The sequence below is a fragment of the Tachypleus tridentatus genome, chromosome 10 (assembly GCF_004210375.1).
Source record: "Tachypleus tridentatus isolate NWPU-2018 chromosome 10, ASM421037v1, whole genome shotgun sequence".
Taxonomy (NCBI): Eukaryota; Metazoa; Arthropoda; class Merostomata; order Xiphosura; family Limulidae; genus Tachypleus; species Tachypleus tridentatus.
In genome coordinates, this window is record NC_134834.1 from 131,998,702 (window position 1) to 132,025,110 (window position 26,409).

At 28.8% G+C, this 26,409-nt stretch overlaps 1 protein-coding gene across 1 annotated transcript in view; it reads right to left on the minus strand.

The window, feature by feature from the left end:
* Positions 1-26,063, minus strand: part of LOC143228508 (serine/threonine-protein kinase OSR1-like) — a 69,274-nt gene extending 43,211 nt beyond the window's left edge. Inside the window, 11 exon segments of the mRNA XM_076459757.1 lie at positions 1,416-1,464; positions 3,330-3,463; positions 5,073-5,174; positions 9,145-9,254; positions 14,215-14,270; positions 16,157-16,298; positions 18,298-18,406; positions 21,137-21,249; positions 25,192-25,272; positions 25,275-25,403; positions 26,033-26,063. Coding sequence (XP_076315872.1) covers positions 1,416-1,464; positions 3,330-3,463; positions 5,073-5,174; positions 9,145-9,254; positions 14,215-14,270; positions 16,157-16,298; positions 18,298-18,406; positions 21,137-21,249; positions 25,192-25,272; positions 25,275-25,403; positions 26,033-26,063 — 1,056 coding nt within the window.
* Between the last annotated feature and the right edge of the window lie 346 nt (positions 26,064-26,409).

Sequence of the window (26,409 nt, forward strand, 5' to 3'; positions counted from 1 at the left end):
ATGTAGGGAGGGGTTGACAAGTTTCTTGGAAAAATTGGAAGGAGTCAAGTGTTGTCAATTCATTCCGAGTAACAGGTTTAAAGATGGGTACAAGGAATATAGCTAAGTTATAAATGTGAGTGCCTAAGGCTGAAAGTACAGGTTGGAGAAATGTGTGTGTATTGGGTTTGTGAACTTTTGACAGACCATATAGTACTTTAAGTTGGGAGACTGCAAGATATAAACTGTTGTAAATACAGTCAGAAATAACATTTCTTTTACTTAGGTTTCTAGAAAACCTGAGTTTTTCATTCAAGTTGTAAAGTATTGGATAATGGTTCTTTGTTTACAAGTTTGAGCTTGTTGTGATTATTAAGAATGCCAAGCATTTTCCTAACACATTCAGCTTTGTTAAATATAACAACTCTGTTTCATTTGTCCAATTGGGCAATGAAGATATTTTTATTGTAGGAGGATTCTGTAATGAATACCAGTTCTTCAGGTTTCAAATTTGAAGATATCCTGCATATGTTATACAAGGTGGAGGTTGTTAAGTTTAACTTAGTAGTAAATATTTTAAGAACACGTTCTAAAGTATTCTTAGAAAAAATAGGTAAAGATTTTACGTTTCTGTTCAACGTCTTCCAGGAATATAGGTAGTTGGTGTAATTAAATTTAGAGGAGGGTACAGAGAAACTTATTCCTTTGGCTAGTGCAGTATTCTGACTATCACTTAAAGCAATGATGTTGTAGTTGAATATGACTTGGTCAGGAGAGATCTTGCTGGGAGGTATGTTAGAAAGTTTCCTCAGTTAACACTTCATCTACTTATAAATGTACAGAGACTGTAGGGCCTCCTATATTGGTAAAACCATATGCTACATTAAAGTATAAGCAATTGAATACATGGGCATATCTATTAAAACTGAAAGAAAGGTTACAAACCCTCCCAATTCTGCTATCTACAAACACAATACAGAAACAGGACATTTAATTCTAATTTTTCTCTTGAACATTAAAATTCTCTCAACAGCCAAGCATGATACTGAACTTCTAATAAAAGAGACATTATACATAAAACTCTTCTTCCATCTCTAAATAATATACATTATTCACTTAATTCAAATCTGCTTTAACTATTTAATGTGTTACATACTTTTTGTTTACTTTTGTCATACTTTTATATTTCAATTGTTTACTTCTTATGTATTTCAAATTATATCATATCTCTGTTGTAATTACAACTATATTTCTTTTGTACTTCTAAATTACTAAATATGGAATTTTAAAGATTCAGAAACATTTAATAAATTCCTCATATTTTTTTCATGTTTAGCATTATTATTATGTTATCCAAAAGACAAATCAATTAATTACAGATTATTATTAAAAATGATGTAAAATATGATTCACTTTTTAGCATAGGATATTCTTACTTTAGATTTTTTGAAGAAAGGATGCTTCAAAAGTTCTGTAGCAGTAGGCCTAAAAGAAATAGGACTTCACAATTAACATGCACTAAAGCTACTATACAAGTATACATAATTCATTATTAATTCCATTCTACAGATATCTTGAAATGTAAAACCTTTATTAAAATAATGAAATGCATAACACTGAGGAAATTACTACACAGAAAAACAAGAACAGAAACATTAGCCCAATCTTAATTAATTTAGATTATTCATGTTTTATTGAATAGAACAGTAGTATAAGCCAAATAAAGATCCTGCTTTAAATCTTATCATAGATATTACTACAGATGGCTCAATTAAAATTTAACAACAGATGTAGTTAAATCTCAAAGCTTATCTTTAAATGTAATAAGAATGGGAAACCAAAATGCAGCAAACCTCATTCATTCACAAAATGGAATAGTGTTGAATGCACATAAACTTAACCTACAAAACAGATATAAATATGTGAAAATGGAAGAACAACATGGAATTCTTATTCAACCACAAACTAAAATAATATCAAATATACTCCTACTGAACCTACAATATAGTTAAAAAGATATAAAAATTGAAAATAAACACATAACCAATCTTATTTATAAACAAAACAGAATGGCATTAGATATGTAAGAACTGAACATACAAAAAAGTTACAAAAATACCTTGATAATGTACTGTAAATGGATGAAAGAATTTCTTCACCCCCTCAAACCACTCAGCAGAAGCTCTGTTTTAATTTTAATAAATTTCACACAAGTTTATGAAATTAGTGGTATTTATCCAGAATTTCTGGGAGCCAGAAGATGATTAGTGTGATCTATTATGTATTTGCTAATATAAAGGCAGTATCTTCCTGGTCCATTTCCAAATTTTGGGAGATGTCTTAGTTTCTAGAGTTATACATTTAAACTGTAAGGAATGGAATTCAAATGTATGCTTGTACCTCAGGAATCAGGTAAAGTAAAAATTATTACAGAAGGTGAAACTGCAGTACACAAATTCTCATAGTTATACTCCACGCATAACTATTTTAAACAAATAATAAAAACATCTAATACATGTGAAGGTTAACTAACTGGTAATTTAACTCAACGTAATGGCTAATATAGTAAAACAACAGAAAGAGCACACTTCAACTCATAAAAATATTGCACTGTTCAATCTTCATAGTAAATGAAGAAGAACGAGAAAGGTAAAATTAATACACAATGTAAAAATTACAAGTTTGAACACTTTCCTAGTGGAAATTTACTCTTACTAATTTGTTTATGTGTAAGGTTATACATTGTACAAATATTGTAAAAAAACAATAATTTCAGATACATCACAAAAGCCATTAAAGCCCAAGAGTTTGTTTACTGCAAAAGTAATACAAAGATATATGATGAGTTATGTCTGCTCTGTCTGTGACAAGTATTGAAATCCAATTTTTAGTGTTATAAGCTCTCAGGTTTACTTAGTTATCAGGCACCACTAAAGTGTTAAGGATATAATAAAAAAACCAAAATATTCCAAGCCTAAAAATATTAAAAATGAAAATAGCAACTATTATGGTTAATTTACATGTAGATGTATACCTCTCTTTATATGGAAGATAAATTGCAAGTTCACAAACATCACAAGGAAATCAAAGATCTAATAAACAAAGCAAAATATTTAAAATTTGAAGAACCCTACACTGTAAACTCATTACAGTCTGCATCATTTTGGTTCATGTATGGATTTCTGGGGAGGAATTACTTCAAATGTCCTAAATGCAGTGTACATATCATATATTTTACATTTAAAAAGTAAAATCAAGTTGTATGATTTGTTAATTTTACCCACAACTTGCCATATTATTATTATAAATTACACATACATATGCTCATTTATTAGTGTAAATATCCCTACCGTTTGTTAGGATCTTTCTGAAGACAGTCTATTATCATTTTCCTAATGGATTTCCCATAATTCTTATATTGGTCCTTTTCTTCAACACTTGAGTCAATTGTTGGAGGATCGTTTTGGAGAGTAAGCATAAGTACCTGAAAATATTAAAAACTTAAAAAAGAGAGAGGGAGAGAATGAAAAACTCAAACATGCTTGGCAATTCTTTACTGTAAGAGTGAATTAACTAATCTGCAACATACTTCTACTTTACACAATTTTAATATACAAATATTTTAATGTTAATTAAATATTGTACTATATCAAAATCTTCAGCATTTTAATTTCAATTAAATCTCAGTTTCCAGTAATCCTGCAATTAATAACCTTTACAGTAACAAGTTAAAATTTTAAATGCTAACCTTTTTATTTTTTAAAACATTGTGTTTTGTTCATTTTTAAGAAGACAAATTTAGCTTGTACACATTTTTTGTTTCAGTGAATAATAAGCATAAGGACTTAACACATACAAAATTGAGAGTTAATTATATTTTATATGATTCAAAGTCAAGGTCCTGCTGTCATTGTTGACCGAGTTAAAACTAACGGTTGAGATTAAAGAGTTACTGCCCGAAATCACAGTTTCAGTTGAATCACATTTCTGAAAAGGATGAAAAGATTTATTTTGCACCACACACCTTGACAAATAGCCTAAAATACCTCAACTATGTATGATCATCAGCTCTTAAAATCAGATCTTAGACTGGGAAGATGGCTTGAGAACTTTCATCACATTCAAATCCTTGTTTATAAACTTAACTCTTTCATCGTGAGCTCCCCCATAACTATTTTGTGCTTGTTATAGTTTTCATGCTATTACTTTTAAATTAGTAAGTAGTAGTTCACAAAATTTGGCAATTTATCAGTAAACATTAAAATGCTTTCATATGCAAAATATTAGATTTAAAAAAAAAAAGTTTTATTATTAAGCAATATTTCCCTAATGCCTTTTTTCTTTTCAAATGTTGCATATCCAATAAGCAAAGCAATTTTCATTTTAAAATTTAAAATAGTTTTATGGATCAGAAAGTTTTCAAATTTTATATGCAAAATCCTTATAATGTCCAGATAGTTATCAAGCATTTCTTAAGAATTTTTAAATTTTCTTTTCTTTTCACTAATCTCAATTTGTGAAATCTAATTTCACAAATCTCTCTATGGGTTCAGTTAATTTGACATCATATAAGGTATCAACAAAGTGCTGACAGAGGTAAAATGATTTGAAAAACAACAACATAAATCAATGTTCTGAAAGGATGATAGTTTCTTAGCAAATACAAGTCTGTACTTTGGAATCAGTAGAAATATTCTAAAGAAACTGATAAGTGTGTTTGTGATGATGAGAAACCCACATTATGTAAAATGTATTCTAAAGACAGTTGGTATGGGTGTTAAAACTTTAATTATAATAAAGTACAGAAAGATGTTTTGACCTTCTTAGGTCATCTTCAGGTTAATAAAGAGAGTTTGACAAATGCGTAGCTCTGAAGAGCTACACAGAAATGAAAACTGAAAAATTCCCAATTTTCTTTGTGAAATTAACTTCGTAATATATAATGAATACAAGACTGATTAAAAAGAGTTACAATTGTATTTTTAATCAAATTTTCAAATTTGATATGCAGGTTAGCATTAAACACCTGAAATGTACATATTTTTCATAATTAGTGTCACAGTTTTACTCATGATCAAATGAAATCCACTCACCTTCATGGGAGGATACTTATGGTATGGAGCAGTGCCTGTAACAAGTTCAATGGCAGTAATTCCTAAACTCCAGATATCTGCTTTGAAGTCATAACCAGTAACCTGATAACATTAACAGAACTAAAAACTTCAAAGACCACAAGCAAAATGCTAGAAAATAAACTTAATAAATATTCTGTGTTCTCTGCTACTTTTCAATAAGTTTTTATCAGATCCTCACCTGAGGTTGCAGGCTACTAATTTACTACTACAATACAGGAATTTCATTAATGTCTGCTCCTCAAGTCTAAGACTTAATGGTGTTTCCATTACCCTTTATTAACTCTCTCAATATAAGCTTGGTCTATATAAATGACCAAGTGACCTTTTCAAACTCATTTAAAATATTTTTTATATTTAAAACTTCTAACTTTCAATATAATGAGTATATCTTTACAAAATTTGTCTTTCATTTAAAATTACAAGTTTTTAACAAACAACAAAACTTTTTAAGAAGTATTTTAAATAAAATAAAGATTATTCCATGAATATATTATTTCTTCTGAATAGTCCATGCGTAAAGTAATTTTCATGTTAAATTTAAAGTTTTCCTCATCTCAAATTTCCTTTGTGTAATCCCTAAGACCTCTTAAATGCATTTCAAACATTTTTCAGTAAAACTTTATAGTTTATTATTTTTCTTTGCCTTACCTCAAAATGGAAGTGGTCAATTTGAACAACCTCATAACCAAAAAAAAGAGAGAAGAAAATCTAAACTGTAACATGAAACTAAATGTTTATCATTGTAGCTCTAAGTTCGTAACAGTATACATATTTTTATAATTAAATTTTATTGCTGTATGAAGTGTATCTAACTACTGTCTAAACCATTATAAATCATTGTAAATCACTTGAGGCATGTGAAACTCACATTACACTATCAAATTACATTACCTATCAGCTACTAAAATTAGTACATGCAACTGTGCCTTATGAAACTTTTATTATATTGTTATTTATTTTACTTAACCTTATCTTAACTAACCTAAAATGATCTCTGTTTTGACATTTTAGCTACTTTTATAATTATACATAAAGAATAAGTATCAAAAATACGAAACTTATCCAATCTTTTTTTTTACTCTTAATTGTCAAAGAGAATTAATCTTAATCTTTTATATTACTCATAGTATTGTACTCAATTTTCATTTAATTAAATGATGCATCAAACAATATAGAATAATAACAAAAAGAAGACAAACTTCTTTACCTCTCAAAATTTTTCTGGCATCCTAACTCTATGACAAGAGTTGTTACAAATTCATTCAAACTGGTTGTTAACTTTCTCATGGGAACAATGTTGGTACTCGGAATGAAATTGACAGTTAACTGTCATTTAAAAGATGAAAACCTTGACTTTCTATTGGTTATAGGTAATATATACATAATTAAATACAAGATAGAACTATTAACAAATTATGAAACAGAGGATTTGACAGGTGGGAATAGGAGGAGCAATCTGATTTTCTATTCGATGACTCTGTAACCAAACAAAATTAAAGGCTATAATAAGTGTTGTTTGTCTAAGCATTGACAATTTTATAGGGCAACTTATATTTAATTTCATACTTTTTCGAGCAGTGGTGGATAAAATAGGGATGATGATATGCTAATGTGTCACATTAGGGGAAATTCATGATTTTTTTTAAATATTGCCTTATAGAATTAAGGACTTAAAATTCATACTATACTACTAAAATATGAATTATTAGCTAAGATTTTATGCTATTCTAACTGGTATAACAAAAAGTAGGTTAATAAAATTTTGAATGTAAGACACTAAAAATCTTGCGTCATACACAGTATAGCATACCCATGGTGATATTAAGTAATCATTACATTTGTTGATTGTGATTCCATATTTTAAATGTGATTGTAATGATGAACTACTGGTTATATAGACATCATTTTGAAGGAGGTGGATGTTGCTGTATTAATACTCAAATTGCAGTTATTGATTGTTAATCTATGTTAAGCCAATGTTAAGAAAGGAATTTATCCTGATTTTTTTTCCTATTATCTCAATGAACCAGTGTTTCATAATGTTGATGTGCATGGCTTCTTTAACAAGAACAAATTTCTTGAAATTGAGAGCCTAGAGCTTTGTAGTTGCATGTTCTCGGAGCACATTCTGGCACCAAAAAGAAATAGCTAATACAAAATCTAATAAATCATTGACTATCAAATGTAACCTTTATTAAAAAACAAAGCAGAAAAAAGACAAAAATGAACTATTAATTATTTATCAAGAAAACAATTTTACATATCATCTTGAACATTTACGTAATTTCCAAAACAAACTACACTGATTAACTACTATTAAGGGACTCCCACACAAATTTAAAGGACACTCTATTCATTTACAGAAGTAAAATATAATGACTATATGATGTCCCTCATAACTACTCAATCCTATAAACCCATGGATGTGTTCACATAATGTATGGTCTCCAAAAGAATGAGTGAGAACAGAAACTTTCAAATTTATAGGGGCATGATTGTGGATGCCTGGCTAGTAAACATCTGTGATCAAATACTATTTCTTTGAACATCTATCTAAAGACATAAAATAATCTAGCAACAGAGGCAATTAATGTTGGAAAAGAAAAAATGTGCAAGATAATCCCTGATAACCAAATGAGGGTAAAAAGAAAATTACACAGGCTTTTCAAATGCAACAGAAATTACCCAAAATATTCTACAATAGTCAAAATTTGGCTATCTTTAATTGTACCATGAGATTTCTGAATACTAATAGTTTGAGAACCAATTACTTCCGATGCAAATAGGAAAAAAAAGCTATAGTGGCAGTGGTGCCCAACTCACAAATTGTTGAAAGTGAACTATTAGTAATTTGCAAAGTGTTTTGATGACCCACATTTTACCCCTTTCCTCAGTCTATAATATACTAAAAATATGTAACAAACCACATTAAAAAGAAATTAGTCTTTGGGAGGAACTTGAGCATCATATCTGCCATTGTAGGTTGCTGTTGAAACCTATGATAAAAGAAATATGCATAACAATCCTTGACAAAAAGGCTACAATCAAATTTGCCACTTTTCAGCTTCTTATGAAATCTGTGCCATGACTGGTACAAACTGTTTTTGCAGGGAAAGTAATACCTGACACTAGATAAATATTCTAGTAAAGTAGCAAAGTAGAGTATGGATTTATACTCCACCCATGTATATATATATATATATATATATATATATATATAAAAAAAAAAAAAAAAAAAAAAGATATGTAAACTTCTTCAATAAGTCCTTTTGTTTTCTTTGCAAGTGACTAAACAGATTAGTTACCTACTCCTTCAATAATATATAGATTCACATATTTGTATCACATCAGCTTGAAGCTACATATAATGTATTAATAATGCACTATTTTCACCCTTCATCTTTTCTGTGAATTATTTTACAAAAATGTAAATGTGAAAAACTACAAGTATAAATAAAATGAAGGTTGATTATTATAAGCACATGCTTTTCATTGAGAAGAATACATTCTTTTGATTTCTTAAAAATAATGTTTACAATTAATTTTAAAGACAAGATACTTTTAAACTAAGAAATTTGGTTTTGTGAAGACACTTATCATCTCAGAACAGTAAGTTTTATGACTGTAATATCCAAGTATACCCACGAGAACATGCAGAAAAAATGCACCAAGCATGGGTTCATTTGTTGAATGGTAATGAAATTAAATTCATAACTACATTTTCAGAAAAGTAAATGCATTAATGTTGAGTTACGATAATTAACTTCAATGGGAAAGGTATGGGTTTTATATTTTAGAATTAATCAAAGTATTATGAATTAATTTTCAACTATTGTTTAGCCTTGTATCAATTCCTTGTAAACAAATAAAATTAAGGTTTTCTCTCTCTTGACTAACTCTTGGAAGATATGCGATTTATAGTTTTACAACAATTTAAATATTATAAACCAAACAAGTAAAATACACTTACAAAATATAGGTTATCTTAATGTTTTTAAATCACTAAAACACACATTTTATGTATACTGACCTGTTCCATTACTTCTGGGGCCATCCAGCATGGTGTACCGACAAACGTGTGTCGAGACTTTTGACGAGACAGATCACCACCAGTGGCTAACCAGGAACTAACACCAAAATCTGGAAATCAATGTTTTAACATATGTGAAAATTTAAATGGAGAAAAATATTCCTAAACTAATTTCAAATAAAATAAGACTAATGGAAACACGCATTAAAATACAACTTTTCTCTAATTAATTGCAACTAAAATATCATAACTTAGTCTTCCAAATACTCAGCAGTAACAGATACATTTGAAGTTATTGATAGTACCAGAAATCAAAGGTGATGGCAGTATGGAAATAATATTTGTGGTTTAGAAGACATTTAATCCAAGTAACATTATATATTGTACAGTTATTGTTTTCACATAGACTTCTATTTTCCTGTTTTAATAAGAATCTGTGTCCTTTAAAGCTAAAAGTTTTTATGAGGCAATAAGAGTATCTTAAATTGTGTAACCTTCAGCAAAGATAAGACATGCAATGTGTTTCAGTCCAAATCTGGATTAACATATACTGTTTCAATAATGTGAACTCTCATGTCAGATTCTAAAACTAATTGTAGTGAACCATTAAGATGTAAAAATTGTTTGGTTTCTTTGTTATTTATTGAGAATCTAGAAGCTATGAAACAAATTAACAAAAAATCTACTTTGAAATGCTTATTTAGGTTGTAATGGCAATTTATCAAGGCTTAAAAATTATTTATATAGCTATTGTAATGCTATATACTAAAGAAACAGTCCATGCAGTTGCTGGAATCAAGATAGCTTGATAGTGTGTTTTAGTTTCTATTTTATGACATCTATAATCACTAACAAAGATAAATAATCAATTGTAGACTAATTGGAATTTGGTCAATATCAACTTCATATTGTGGCAAAACATTCTTATTATTAATCTGTAACTGTTTTTTTCTGACAATACTATGACTTTCAACTTAATTTCATTAAACTGTTATTTACAATACATCTTACAAAACAAACTTATCACTGGGTAAACAAGCACCAACAAGTTTAAAATTATTCATTTAACACTAAACAGATCATACAGAAATATAATTAAACTTTGTCTAATATGAATTAATATACTTGTAATACACAGTGTGTATAAATTACTGAATCAAATTCTTAAGTGCATGATCAGAACAAGAACCACACCAAATAAACAGCTGTAGTAAGCAAGAGATTGATGTCTGAAGGGTTTTTTTCCCACTAGCTTAGATGAGAATGCTTTTTTAGACAATGTCCTTCACACAAAGAAACTGACAATAATTTGACATAGCTTCATTCCCAACTAGATGAGGGGTTTAAGTTGCATATTTGCTGGATCACCTTAACAAGAACTAAATAATTGAGTACCCTGCATGGTAAATCCTGCAATTTGTCAAGACAATATTTTGTGCTTTACAAACAAAAATAACAAAATGGGTTGGTGTTCTTTCTCCCTGTAAGAAATACATGCTATGCCAATAACACCATCAGCTTTTACATGTAGGAAAAAACAAACAAAAAACATCAATCTCACTATGCAGGAGTTCAATGAATTAGTTACTGAAATAAAAAGTCACTTTACTAAGTCAACCAGTACATTTCTTAGGATGCACAGATGCTTTTGTCTTTGAACTGCTTACCACTACATCATTACATTGTCCAATATGTCAAAACTAACATTGCATGAAAACAACAAGTTTATGTTATACATGCTGCACAATCAACAGTATTTTCATAAATAGCCTTTAAAACAAATATTTGTATTTATAATTAAAGTTTTTATTGGCAAGATTAAAAAAAAACTTCATGGTTTATAGACCAACATATACTTCATTCCATCTTTATCTTTCTTTTAAAGTTATTACATTTTGAAGCTTGTAAAAACATTTGTAGATGTGGTGCACATTAATTAACTTACTTGAAACAACCAAAAACAAAATAGCAATTAATTTATTTTCAATAACTACACGTAACAATATCTAGTTGTAACAAAATAATAATAGTCTCAGCAATATGTTACATTATACATGTACAACTTCAATAGAAAAGAGGCTAAATCAGCTATATTTCACTTTTCATAGCAACAAACACAGACTTTTGTCAATATTTATTGTTTACTTTAACATTGTAAATAACATTCTCACATGTAGCTTGTCATTTTAACTATTCATAAGAATTATAATTATCAAAAATAAGAGAATAATAATACACCAATCAAATGATAAAGAAAGAAAATTTATCAGAATAATTTTATACACATTTCTATAGTTGGTCTTTCTTTTAAATGCATCAAATCATTTTGGGTACATTATTTATTTCATAATATATATTTAAAGCATTGTTCATACTTTCATTATATATTGCACAAAAATTGCAACAATGCACAAAATTTCTCAATTTGTGCAAGCTGCACTAAGGGAATGACAGAGATAATCATCATAAATCAAAAATACTTGTGAAATCCCACATTCTTTCAAAATTACTTTGAAAACATCAGACTTAGCCATGTAAACAAGAATAGATACCTATATAATAGGTAAGAGCAAGTAAGCACTAGAGCTTTAAATAAATAAAAACTAATGAAGTTGAAGCAACTAAACAGAGGTGCCAAAGAAAGCAAATATATGGTAGAAGGAAATGTTTCTCTAAGTTCTCCTTTAGCTTATTAACCCTTTATGATGGATCATGGATCAAAGGTCATGTTATCATATGTGTCGACTTGCATTCAAAATTTTATTGACCTACTATTTTATGAACTTATGTCAATAAGTGTAGAATCAAATTGTAGATTATAATTCAAATTTTAATATTATATACGAGTTAATTTCTTACTTTAAAAGTAAATATTAAAAGAACATACCTAAATATAGATTTTAGTGAGTCATGTGATATGTTGAATGCAGTGCTGTTTAAAATTAGACGTTTATGATGTTAAAATACCAGGTCTATAATTTTGTACAAATTAGTAACTCAAATTACCAATACTGACAAGCTGGAATATAAAATAAGAACCTAATATCTTTTTATTTTGCTAAGATATGTCTTATGTACTAAATCAAACATAGCAGCCCTGTTCACATTTTTCCACTTTTAGATATGGTCCCTTATACACACTTACTTCAATATATGACATGTGAATAACTAATTGACAAAATGACTCATAGTGGTTGTCTTAGCATTTTACTCTGTTAAAAGAGCTTCCATATTCTTTCAAACTAAGATTTCAAGAAGGTAAGTTGTGTTTTTAGTCTGCTCAAATTTTCATATTTTTTTTAAACCTAAATACTAAACTTAATAAATTATAGTGGAATTCTATGGTATTAGTATAGTTATTTATGATTATTTTTTATTTATTTAACTGTATATGTAAAACCTAATTTTTTTTAATATCATCAATATGCAAAATTTTAAAAGACCAACCTATGCTCAACAACAACCGAATTCAAAGGTTGTAGCTAGAAGAGATAATTATTTGCTTTACTTCTTTATTTATTGTTCTATATTTTAAAATGTATAATACATTTAATGTATAAAAATTGATATGCGACTCTATATTACAAAATACTAGTCCACTGAACCATACTCAAGACAAGGAAGACTAACTGCCAGTTTTATATTACTGGATATGTAACATAAGTGCACATGCATTGTGTCAATGCAACTTATGTAATGTTAGCTTGGCATGACTAGTGTTATGAAACTTGAGCTACTTAGACATTTGTATTTTCATGTTACAATATGTAGTAATTCTAGTATAAAAAAAGCATAATTTCTATTTATTTCCTAATTTTATTATGATGATTACAAGGTTGGTCAAGTGACAGACCCCACATAGTTAAGGTACAGAAAATAACAAAATATAAAGTCTTACTAAACACAAACGTTTTGAAAGGTTTTAGAGGTAATGCAAATAATATTTGAGATTTTTGGGATGAATTTTTGTAATCACAACATGAATTCACATCACACTAAGAATAGTCATAAAATACTCAATATTTTCACAAACACATCTCTTTAGTACCAATATTTAATTAAAAAATAAGATTCTTTTATGTACAAAAAAATTTGTAATCTTTACTAAAAATCTGCCAAATTTTGTAAAGATACACATGCTGTATCAAAAGTTAATGTAAATACTTAATGTGTGAAAATGTGTAGATGAACATATGTATATTATACCAAGCCCATTGCAAAAGGGTTAATGTGTAAAAAATAATAAAAATAACAAAGGTTTGGCAAGAAAAAACAAACTTTAACACATATTTGAGAAGTTGAATAAAATTTATAACTACATTACCAAATTAAGCTTAATTAAAAATGTTATACAGCAGAAAGTTTTATTTATTTGATTTTTTTTAAATCAGAAAATTTGACACAGAATCAGGTGTGAACTGCATGGCACAGAGCAAAATATGGTCAGAAAACAACTGAAATGATATAAATACTAACTACTTATTAGAAAATAAAAAATCAAGCCCCATCAAACTAAAACAGTAGTGGTAAGATCAAGGTTCCAGTGTTAATAATTAGGTTTTATTCATTTTTACATAGTAAGAAATAAGCTTCATAATTATTTTCTTAATATCTTACCTTTTTCAGTGTCTTGAGAAATTGAAAATTAAAATCACCTTTAACTAGATCACACAGAAATGTTACATTTGACCCAAAATTTTCTTTATTTATAGAGAAATGTAATTTGGTTTAACTTGGTCATCATTTTGAAGTTGGTTTTATCATGAAAGCATGGAACAGGGTGCAAAAGAAAACTTAACCATACTGAGGCATAATTTAACAGAACATGTAGAAGTGCAAGATGCCACCCAAAATTCACTGAAAAGAGCAACAAAAATAAAAACAAAAATAACATACAAACAAAACAACAACATGTTTACCATGTAATAAATCTATCTAATTAAGTTAAACAGATTGTCAGGTTCACCTTTTGCAAGTACTAGGATTTCTTTTAATTTGACATATACATCTACAATTATTGAAATATTATACCTATGTATGTTTAAAAAATAAAATGGGTCATAAACTTACCAGCTATTTGAACAGACCCATCACTACCTAATAATATATTTCCAGCTTTGATATCTCTGAAAGCAAAATGTTACATTTTTTAGGAACAATGCTTATTATTCTTCTGAGACATTACATATAAATTACTGCTGCAATACCAATCTAAATCATTAAACAGAAATATTTTGGATACTAACAGTGCACTGTTTAGAAATTAAGTACATATTCATACCTGTAGCTAAAACTGTAAAATCAGATTCTATAAGTCTGTTACAATCAATAAGATATTCTTCTACACATTATTATTAAATTGATTTATAAATTTTAAAATGTTCAAACCCAAGTAATAGTACAAATGTAATTATAATTTTGTTTGGGCTGAAATATTATAAAGTAACTGCAGTACAGACTTTTACTATTGACAGGAAAGAAAGAAAATTTCAGACAAAAAGCAAAGCCAGGTTTTTTTCTTATTCATTTTTTTTTTATTACTTTCTTTCTTTCTCAGTTGTCTTTTTCTTTTTTTCAATGCTTACTTGCATTTTAATAATTTTGAATATCCAGAAAATTGTTCTCATTCTGTTAAGACAAATAAGTACTTTGGATTTTCTTAGTACAGTTAATAGTCTCCACTAAACAGTAAGCACTTTGTGAACTATGATCCACTTCTCTTTCTAGCTCTGTGTTATTAGCTACAAAATTTTACAAACAGTCACAGGACTCCAGACAAACTTTTTTCCCTAAGAAGTACAATAAACAACTGGATTTGGACTAAGGTGATTGCTTCTATATTTAGCTGCTTCAAATACAAGAAAATTATTATAACATTAAAATGATACTAAAAAGACACAACATTCATATTCACTTGTTTACTGTCCGACACTAACTTATTCTAATAACAGCTTTGATTCAGACACACAAAACAGTTTAAAGTCACATTACATAAAAGGTAAAAGTTCAGAAAATCACCTGGAAAGTTATCTTTTCATGTATATTCTGTAAACAGTATATCAATACAGATGTTGGGTCTGTTGTTCATTAATGTATCCACCTTGCACATATTCCCTCCCTTCCTCCCTTTTTACTTAAACTTGTGTTAAGTCCACAAGACTGTGTATTAGTTTTTCAATCATGGATGTAAAGCAAGTAGCTTATTTTGTAGATAACTGTACTTCAAAAGGTGTTCACTGCAAGGACTTGAATACAAACTCGGAAATACATGAAAGGTGTGAAGAAAAGTATTGATTCTTGCAACAGCTTTATTCATAACCTTACCAAAACTGAACAAACACTGGAAGTATCCATTAAAAAAAACAATACAGTGAACATAGCAATTATGTCACTGAATCCATTTTACTCAAGAACATATTCAGTACAAATGAACAACAAACACTTTCAACACAGGTTAAAAGGTTGTCATAATTTTCATCACAAAACTTGCAAACTTATTTTTGGTGATTATGTTATTTTTTGTATTTATTGCATCTTGATTCATTCATTCCTATTTTCATATAGCAAAGCTTAGTATTAAGATTGATTTATTAATCTTCTTCACTTCTGCTCTATAAGTAAACTGGGATGTTAAAGTAATTTTCTCATTAATACTCTTAAGCTAATTCTTTTGAAAACAGTTAGATCATCCTCATAAATAGAAAGACATAGCATGAGCTTTGTGGCCAGCACTGACATCATAACATATTTATACTTATTGACACATGGGAGGTAGAAAAAGGAAAATTATGGATTTGCTTCTTTTTGCTGTCAGAAGCAGTTTTAAAAGAAGAGAGGAAATATTTGTTGTGTTAGGCACAATAATGCTCAATCTAAAAACATTAGTTGCCAAAACAATTTTCAAGTTACACTCTGGATTCCTCATTAATCTGGTGTTACTTCTACCTTTTATACAGTTTACAACTAAAATACAACACTGACATAATAATATAATAACACATTATTCACTCACCTGTGAATCTGCCCATTGTTGTGAAAATATTCCAAACCTTTCAAAACCTCTTTTAAAACAGTTGCTATTGTAGCTTCATCAAACACACCATGCTTACAATCATCAGTCTTCATTTTGTGTTTGATTATATCCAATAATGAACCTTAAAAAATAATTGGGGATTTAATTTAAAAATGAGCTATTCACTTTTCAACTTTCCTGGTAGTTCTGGCATTTAACTTTTATATATCTGACACATTTTGGTACTGTATATAGATTAATTAAATATAAAAAAGAAGATTTGTTAACTTAAAAATTTATCCAACTAAAGATTAGGTGAAGTATATCTTCCCTAATAAATATGTCACTTTTTTTTAAAATGTAAGTTTCCTTTAAAATGGTGATGAAATATTACCTATAAAGGATTAACGCATTCTCATCTTTAGACGTTTTTGTTTTAAGACATTGCATACTCCCAGTTGGACCAGCTCAGGATATTACAAAAAACATGCAAGTTAAAAAAAAATCAGTTAAAAGATGGACTTTTCCTTATCAGGAATAACTGATCCTGATGAAGAAGGATTTACCTTTTAAATGTACTTAGACTATAAGGTTTTGTACTTTTATCTTAGTTATAGGATATTAGCTAAATTAATTACAGAAGCTTGTGATAATTACTTGAACATTAAATGTAACCAATACAACAATTTTTTTTAAATTTCTGAATTCTTTCAAGATTCAAGATAGACTAAAAATTCTATTTGGGATTATCTAATGACAAAAACAATGTTCTACTCAGATGTTTTACTGTTTTTTACCAATAAAAGTGAGCAAAATATTTTTATTAAAAAATGTAAGGTCTTAAATTTAATGTTACATATCCACATATGCTTTAAAAGTGATTTTTAGCTCAAAATAAATCACATTTTTTTCTTAATAATACCATATTATTTAAAAAGTAATAACAATTTTTTTTTTACCATTGAAAAATATAAACAGAAGAGCCAGACACTGAAAGGCCTTTATTACAATAATAAATTTTGTACATATATAAATGTAACTATGAACATAATTATCAAATTTGTAGTAAGTAAATTAATAAAAAAATCAATTAAATTATTTTAACATTTTGTTCTCAAACAGAATAATTTGCACAAACCAACATAAAGGCACATGTGAAAAGGTAAGCATTAATACACAAAGTAAACTGAAAATCTTGCACACAGTCTTTAACTCAGCAACAACCTATTCTGGAAAGATATAAATAGTTGTAGATATATGATTTTTAAAAAGGCCAAATATTTAAATGCTATAATTACTTGTTTATAGCATATGTTATTGTTTTCTTATGACATTGCATGCAATATGATTCACACGGGATAATACTTTCAATTGTTAAACATCAAATAACAAAACCATAACATTTTTATTCATCTTTGGCATTTTTCAATTACTGAAAATTTGTTGGAAAGAGTTTAAAATGTAAGAAATTATTGAAGATTAAAGGATCAACTGACATTTTCTATAATAAAATAACAAATTATTATTCACTCTATTAAAGAGTAAAATATTTCTACAATTAAGCAACCCATTATATTTCTATATTGTGAATTGTGTGTATGTGCAGGTGCCAAAAGTAATGAAGGACAACAGAAGAAAAAAGTACACACACACACACACACACTGAAGTGATAAAAGGTAATTCATGAAGTAGAAAAAAAATGTAAGCAACAGATGATAATGGTGGTTATTTATCTTGGCATTTCAAAGAAACAACAAATGCCACTTCCTAAAGAAAAAAGAAACAACAAAACAACAACATTTGCCTCTGTTATTCTAAAGAAATTTATTTTATTAGTTCATGCCTCACTCTACAGTAACTACAGGAGTATAACAAAAACTAATACAAGAGTTAGAGCTGTATCCAAGTTAAAGGTGTTAAACGCAGACATGACCTAAAATTATTGTTTATTTCAATCATCTTCAGTGTATGTGTGTGTGTGTGTGTGTGTGTGTGTGTGTGTGTGTCAGCACTTCACTAATAACTATTTGCCAATTATTTTCATTTTTAACATTTTATTATTGTCTAATACAAGGCCACACTAGAAGAAGATACTGATGGATTTGGTTTTTACAAGTGTTCTTTGAATTAAAACACATACCTCCAGCTAAGAGTTTCATCACCAACCACAGTTCTTCCTTTACAACAAACGAAGTGTAATATCTCACTACATTTTCATGATGGCATGCACTCATTGCTTGAATCTCTTTCTGAAAGTAAAACAAGCATCCATATTTATAGAAGTATTACTTCCAGTTTATAATTCCTTCTAAAACGATGTTATGTACAGAAAAACGATAGTTACATATAAATATACTTAGAGTATCTAAAATATTTACTACCCTTGTTATCTATCTATGGCAACTGCATTTGAGGTTAAAGGTGTAACATCATCTACATTTATGCTTTAAAATGCACAAGGTAATGTACCTAATACAAGTATAACGTACTATACACGTGTGCGAATGTGTACGCGTATACGTACAGACATGCGTGCACGTGCGTGTGTAACCTAGCTAGCTATAGTAATACAGAATGTTTTAATGATATAGAAAGTATTGAAATAAGAAATTCAAGCCATTAACAGAGTTACTTGAAATTAAAAAAAACATTTAGACCTACTTTGTAAAGTCACTATAATTATATTAGTATGAACTATATTTGGGACAGTGTTATTCAAGTTTTGACTTTCTTATTTCAATAAGTAATTACTGATATACACATTATGTATGTGCTTAATATAAAATACAAGAAATAAAGTTTAATTTTAAGTACATAATGAGAAGTTGACAGAAGTCTCAACTTACACTTATGTCAGATTTGGATAAGTACCACCTCATACTGAAAACATTATTAAAACTGTAAAACATTTAGAGAATATGTGGTATTAATTTAACACCTCAAAATGAAAATGAAATTTAATGTACTTTAACCATTCTGTCATGATATCTACTGAGAGATTCATATTATTTGCTTTAGATGTTACTAAAGTAAACCATTGTTACCATTGTAAGGAAATTCAGTTACTAGTGCAATATTTATAATGCCATTGTGGAAAACACTTTTCAGAGCTTAGCGATATGAATTATCAGGTTTTGGTAATTTTTCCAAAATCAAACTTTTTTTTTAGTGCATGTAACTTTTGTTATTATAAGTAATAAATTTGGAACATAGCCTCATCCTTTGTTTCTGGATATACATTAAGTCAGAAACACTATTCTACCAGACTGATGACAGACACAGTGAAGAAAAAAAACCTTAGAGTATTACTTAAATATATTTTCACAGGTTAAATACAGGCTTTAAATATCAGAAGCCATAACTAAATTTGCAAAATGTGGATGAAATTTGCAGATTTGATGTTTGGTTGACATTTTTTCTAAATAAAATATTCTATACTTTTGTAACTACATAGATATCTCCAAATAAGTAAATCAAATGCTTCATTATACAAATATCTCAAATCACACTGAAAATATCAGAGAAGAAAACTTCAGTTGCTGTAAGTGAGCCTTGCACAGTACAATTTATCATAAGTAGCTAAAGTTGGGGTTTATTAACATATGTAATGACCAACAATCATTACTTATCTGACAGTTTTTAAGTTATAGAAAATGATGATATCAATTACAAGCACACAGCAGTACATCACACTGAAGGAGTGGATACCTAGTTGTAACTGAAAACTGAATACTCTAATAGGTATGTTTTACCCTTTCATATACTATGTATTAATCTTCAGTACATTGTGTATTCAGCATTATCATGCAATTAATATATGGAATTCAATCTTTAATTGTATATCAGTTTTTATAGTAATATCTGTACAAAAGCAATCTATTTCGATACTTATCATGTAGAAGAAAAGTAACTGATTATAAACACTTCTAACAGACAAAACTGAAAGTTAACATCAAATGATTACATGAACAAAATAAAGTCCTTATCTCATACACTACTTTCTTGTCCATAATCATAAACACGTATTGTTTATGCATTTGGCTTAGTCAGTTTTTCAAGCTAATACCAAATTGTTACAATAAACATAGAGAAAGCAGAAATATATTCTTTTTTATACAGTACAGTTATAAGTAGGTATAAACAGTAGTACAACTGTATAATGTGAAATAGACCAGATGTTTCTTTTCTAATAAAGGCAGGTTAATAATTCATTTTCACCTCAAGTTTTCACATTTGTTCATACGTGTGTGTGCGTGCTTGCATTTGGACATGCACAAGGGAGATTTTAACAAGAGAGAAATAGTTGCAGTATGTGAATAGCTAGTGTTACAGGTAAATCCCCTTAAGTTGTTGTGCTCTCATTTACAAAAATGTCATTTGAGAATTAGGTGGTTTAAAACTATGTATTACAATGTTGACATTCACAATGTAAAGGTCTGATAATATCTGAAGGCATTATTCTCTAGGCTTCATGAAGTATTTTTCCAGTTTCTTGTTACTACTGTTACAAGATAATAATAAATTATTTCATAATAAAATCCTTTTAATGCTTATAATTTATAAGTAAAGTACAGAATTCTACCATGAGTCCTTACTTTAAAGAGTAAACTCAAGTATTTTTGTACTGAAACCTTTTTAACAAACACACAGATTTTCATTATGCTCAAATATTTTAAGAGTAATAATTTACATTTATCAACATCAATGTTTCACACAATCAGGAAAACAAAATCTGATATAAATGTCATCCACACAATACATAAATTTGATGAAACTGTGACACATTTAGTGTGAATGTTATTCACACAATACATAGTTGTGTTGAAACTGACACATTTGATGTAAATATTATTCACACAATACATAGTTGTGTTGAAACTGACACATTTGATGTAAATATTATTCACACAATACATAGTTGTGTTGAAACTGACAGATTTAAAATGTTTGCTACATAAGTAATAAGTAAATATATTTACCACCAGTTCATCCATACTGGTATTCCATTTCTCAAGGTTAATTCGCTTTATGGCACATTCTTCAGTACGAGGTATGCAGATAGCCTTATGAACAATTGCTGTTGCTCCTATACCTATACAAGGTAATTTTTTTGAGATGCAAATCTTTAATAATAGATAATAAACAATCAATGTGATGCCAAAAACAGTACAAAAAACAAAGCTGAATGAAAGATGAACTGAAAATATACCCAAGACATAAAATATAAGAACTGACTTTAATAAGATATAATTCTATAAACATATGGCTGAAAAAAAATGTAGTCATATGTCAATCTTGCACAGTATATACAAGTCATATCCAGTATCCATAAGACCTTTTGTTAAATACAAAGGCTCATAAAGTCAGCTAGCATAAAATGGACGTAGTAGTGACTGAGACACTGCTTATATCCTCAATTTTATGTAAAACAAAGTGTTATAACACGAACTAAATTAAGATGATGAAGTTTAATTATTATCAGTTTTATTAGTCAGAATTAGGGTAAGGATAAATAACATAATATTATATCCTTTTGTTTTTAACACCTATTATTCATTTATTTATTTTTTATTATAATTAATTAAACTTGATTTAACTTTTGTTATGTTGTGCATGCCTTTAACAAGCCAGCAAAGAATGATTACAATTTTATTAGTCACTAGACACTACATTCTAGTTTAGTCCTTCAGGAATTTTTATTATACACTCTTCTAATTCTTGAAATTCTCTATGAGACTAGTTTAAGAATATAGTATTTAACCTTTAAACAGCAATAATATTGTAGGAAGCAGCATCAATTGATGATGTCCACAGTTTAAAGGTTAAAAATGTAACAGACCTAATACTGATCTTTTATTGCAAATAAAATTATAAACAACATTTACTCACTTGTAAAAGGTGTACATGTCAAAACAAATGTAGTTGTAACAAATAGCTTATATAAATTATGTTCCAACCCCTGCTGTGTTTGTTGTATCCCAACCTACCTGAAGAGCTCTGTCGTTAGCAAAACATGTCATTGGCAGTGGATAAGAAAAATACTGTGCAACTGCAATGCTCTTCTAATTCTTTAAAGTCCTTAATGGACTAGATTAAGAATGTAGTGTTTAAAAATGATATAGGTCAAATAATGTCTTATGACAAATAAAATTTGGATCACCTTTCACCTTCTTTGAGATAAATGTAAAGTTCTTTCTTAAGACAAATTGGGTTTTAATTACAGTGTAATAGTTTAAGCATTTATTTAAAATAAATTTTCTTGGTAGATATTTACAAGCAAATGAATATCAGCAGATTAGAAAGAAAATTTCACAAATCTGAACTTTAACAAATTACTAGATTTTACTACCATGAAGTGGTGAATGACCACAAAATCATTCACTTTTCATAAAGCAGGTAGACATAACACATTCTAGTTGATAATACTCATGAAAGACCTTACACTAATAACCAAACTTAATCCAATCAATCACAATGAGTTTAAGTTACTCCTTACTGTAAGTTAGCTATTCCAACAACAGATTTAAGTTAAATTTCTAAATGAAATAAATTAAAAATGGACAGTTTTTAATTAAAAATGGAAAGTATAAAAAAGTAATTGAAATATTTGAAGATTTATAAATGTTTTCTATCCTCTAGTAGTTAAAACTGCCCATTAAATGTCAGAAATCTTAAAACATACCAAATGGTAAGGAGGCATTTCTAAACATTTATCTAATGTATAAAAAAAGACAAGTATTTTCTTCAGTCTTTAGACTATTTCTTTACAAAATGCTAACCTAATGTCTTCATTGAAGAAGCAAACTAAACCTTAATTATGATTTTCACTAATGAAAGCTTGGAAGGCATTATCAAAAACATGAGTTAGATCTGAAATGTTACCTTTATTTGATTTAAATTTGATTTGAAATCCATGATGAACAAATCAAGAGGGCTGCAATAAAAATGAAACAAGAATAGTCTAGCATGATCTTGGTCACAAGTATTAAAACTTTAACATACTACAGATGGAAACTTTGTATAATGTTAAAATTATTCAAAGGAAGACATTTCCTTTTTGATATTCACTTAATACATTGTGCAAAGATAGCACTTAAATGTGTATTGATTTTCACAGGTATATGTACTAAGAAGTCCAATAAAACATGTCAAATGGAACACTTGTAACTGATTAAAATGTTGTTCTATTAGAATCAGTCCTTCTATATGCAGAAAACTGAACGCTAATACAGTAAAGGTCAAACAGTGAACAATATACTAATACTACAAACCTTCCAGGTAGTTAGTGATGACAAGAAAACCCACTTATAGAGAAAAATATATGTGAAAACAGCTGGTTTGCGTTGAGAAAATAACCTGACGATGACCGAAGAAGGTTGAAACATTGTTTGCTCCTCTATGTAAAAACTTTTCTCAACCCAAACCAGTCGTTTTTACATATATATTTTCTCTTCCAGGTAGTACCTCCCCAGATCCACATAAAAAAAGTTTTAAGCTTCTTTCCAGTTTTATTCTAAATAAAAATAATGGATAATTAAGTAACTAGAACACATTCTACATGATTAACATTGCAGTAAGTTTAAAAAAACAAATTAAGTATATACACGGTGAAATACAAAAACATTTCCAAAGTTGATGTTTTAAATTGATGAGTGCTGTCTCACTGATAAGTTTCCACTAATGATACTATCAATTAGTAATGTCATCATTATCTTGGCCACACACAAGCAATTTTAATCAAGCAAGAAGTCCTTGGTAAATTGAACTATGTTCAATTTGAACACTTAAGTATACTCTACTCAATACATTGTTCCACAATAGATAGATATTGTCACTTACTAAACTTTATTTTGTGACTTTGATTGGAGATCTACAGTTGTATGTTTTGTTGCCTATAATTTGGTTGTTAATTACGAAAATGGCCTTTCAGAAGATGTTCAATTAGAGAAGTTTTTGATGTTTGTCTTTGGAGTTTATGTGCTAATTTACTTTTTATCTTTCATGTCAAGTAAAAAGTCATGAGCACACTACACTTTGAAGATTTATTTCTGACTCTCCATGAAGATAATACTACAGATGAAAATAGAAATTATTTAAAAGGCTTGAACTTTCAAGTTACACTTTACTAACATGAGCAGTCTGCATTTTTTATGATACATACATGTTGGATGATTTATTTGCAGTTTGGATTTTGTGATACTGGCTTTAATCTAAAATGCAATATAAGTGGTATTTATGACTCTTCCTAGTGATACCAATAAAATGTTGGCCAATAGCAACGCCATTACAAATTTACTGGCGAGATTGAAGAACTAGGGGACCCAAATATAAATTCTGTAAGTGAAGAAGAAATCTTCAGCTAAGACAGAGTTATTTCTCTAAAGGAATGGTTGGCCTATGGAATTATATGCCTTCAGATGTGACAAATTAAGTGAATTAAAGAACTCTTAAAAATATTTGAATGATAATGGATATCTGAGTTTTAAAAAGTTTAATTTAGTAGATGGGATGGTTTGGATGAATCAACACGACCTTTGCTGTTCTTAAGTTTAGACTATTGCCTGTGAGAAGTACTGGGAAACAGTCAGCTGTTCTTCATGTTTGAAGATGGCCACTCATGCTAGAGGAATTGTTCTTGACATCACTGAAATGGAATGACAAAAAATAAAGCTACAACTGTATTATATTGCAGCTAATACTGCAATGCATTTGCAGAGCCATTTGTGTTTACATGTACACTTGTAATTTTTGCATATCAGTCCTGAAGAAAGAATCTCCACAGTTTAACATTTTATTTTCATCTAGTTCAGCTGAAATATATTGTTAATGTTTTGAGCTAAATTTTTACATGTATTTGCACTATTTGAAATTCTATTACTTAGAAGCAATTAAAATTGGGTTATGGATTCACTAAGAAATTGTTTTGTTGGTATTATACTTCTAACAATTTAATATTTTCATCAGAAAAGAATTTGTCACAATACATTTACAGCCCACGTGAAATGTAAACCAGAATACCATTAAACGTACATACCTATAACTTCTCCTAACTTGTATGCATCATGTTCAATTGGCCATGCTGAGGTATTAGATGCAAATACTTCTGACATCTTGTGTTCACAGTGCTTAATTCTATGAAAAGGTTCTTGGTAATTCTGTCAAGAGTTGTGGCACTGATTTTGCAACAGGTCCCTGGGGACCCACGAATGACCACTCCCTCTTTAGTTGATACTTTTTGATGCTTCACTACATAAATAAATATTTACAATTCAAAAATGACACTAGTTATTTCTCACATATTTCAAATAACTATTGCAGTACAGATATTTGTGTTTTTAAATGAAACACTTTATACTTTAAAACAACTGTGGAAATAAGTGATAAGTATTTTTAATAAACTGTACAAAAAAATAAATATATAGGATTGAGTACACTATATTAAAATGGTTTTGTAGCCTCACCATGTTGTTACATTTCATGTTGCTACATCTGGCCATGCTTTATTTGCCAACTCTGCATATTGACAATAGCCTTACAGTGTAGTTTCCACTTCCAAAAGATGTAAAGCACATTACTCCTCATTTTTTCTACAATCTATCTAGTATATGAAGATAACAGTTTCCCAGTACTCATTTCAAGAGTTTTATCATACAAAAATTTACAGGTGCTGCATCTGGCAACTTGCCCAGTATGTTTTTGCATGAAATGTCATGAATATCCATTTCATTCTCAAGCAGCTTGAGGGATACAACAGTTGAGCCAATACTCTGTTAATATTATTTATAGAGAGAGATCCTTTATGATTACAATGAGTGTTACTGTTTGAAAAATGTGGTCTACTTTTGACATTGGGCTTTGTTTTCATGGGTTCTCACCTGTTACAAGATGTTGCATTTTGCTTATCATATCTGGGTACAACTTCTTTGATAGATTGTTTAGGCAAAGTATTCATGATGAAACTTTGCAGAATGGATGGTAACTGCCTGTTGTGGAGATACAAGTGTAGAGGATGACGTTTCAAAAGTCTTCTGCCTTTCGTCTTCAGGTCAGTGTGTGTGTGTGTGTGTGTGTGTGTGTGTGTGTGTGTGTGTAGGTGTTATCGGTCTTTTATATTGTCCTGGTGGATTGTGGAAAGCATGTTATGATTGGTTGGATTATCACTGTTTCTGATTGAAGATTTCCTGTAAATTCAACCAATGGCAGCCACAGGTTACTCACCTCTAATCCAGAATCTGTTTAATGAAGATTTAAT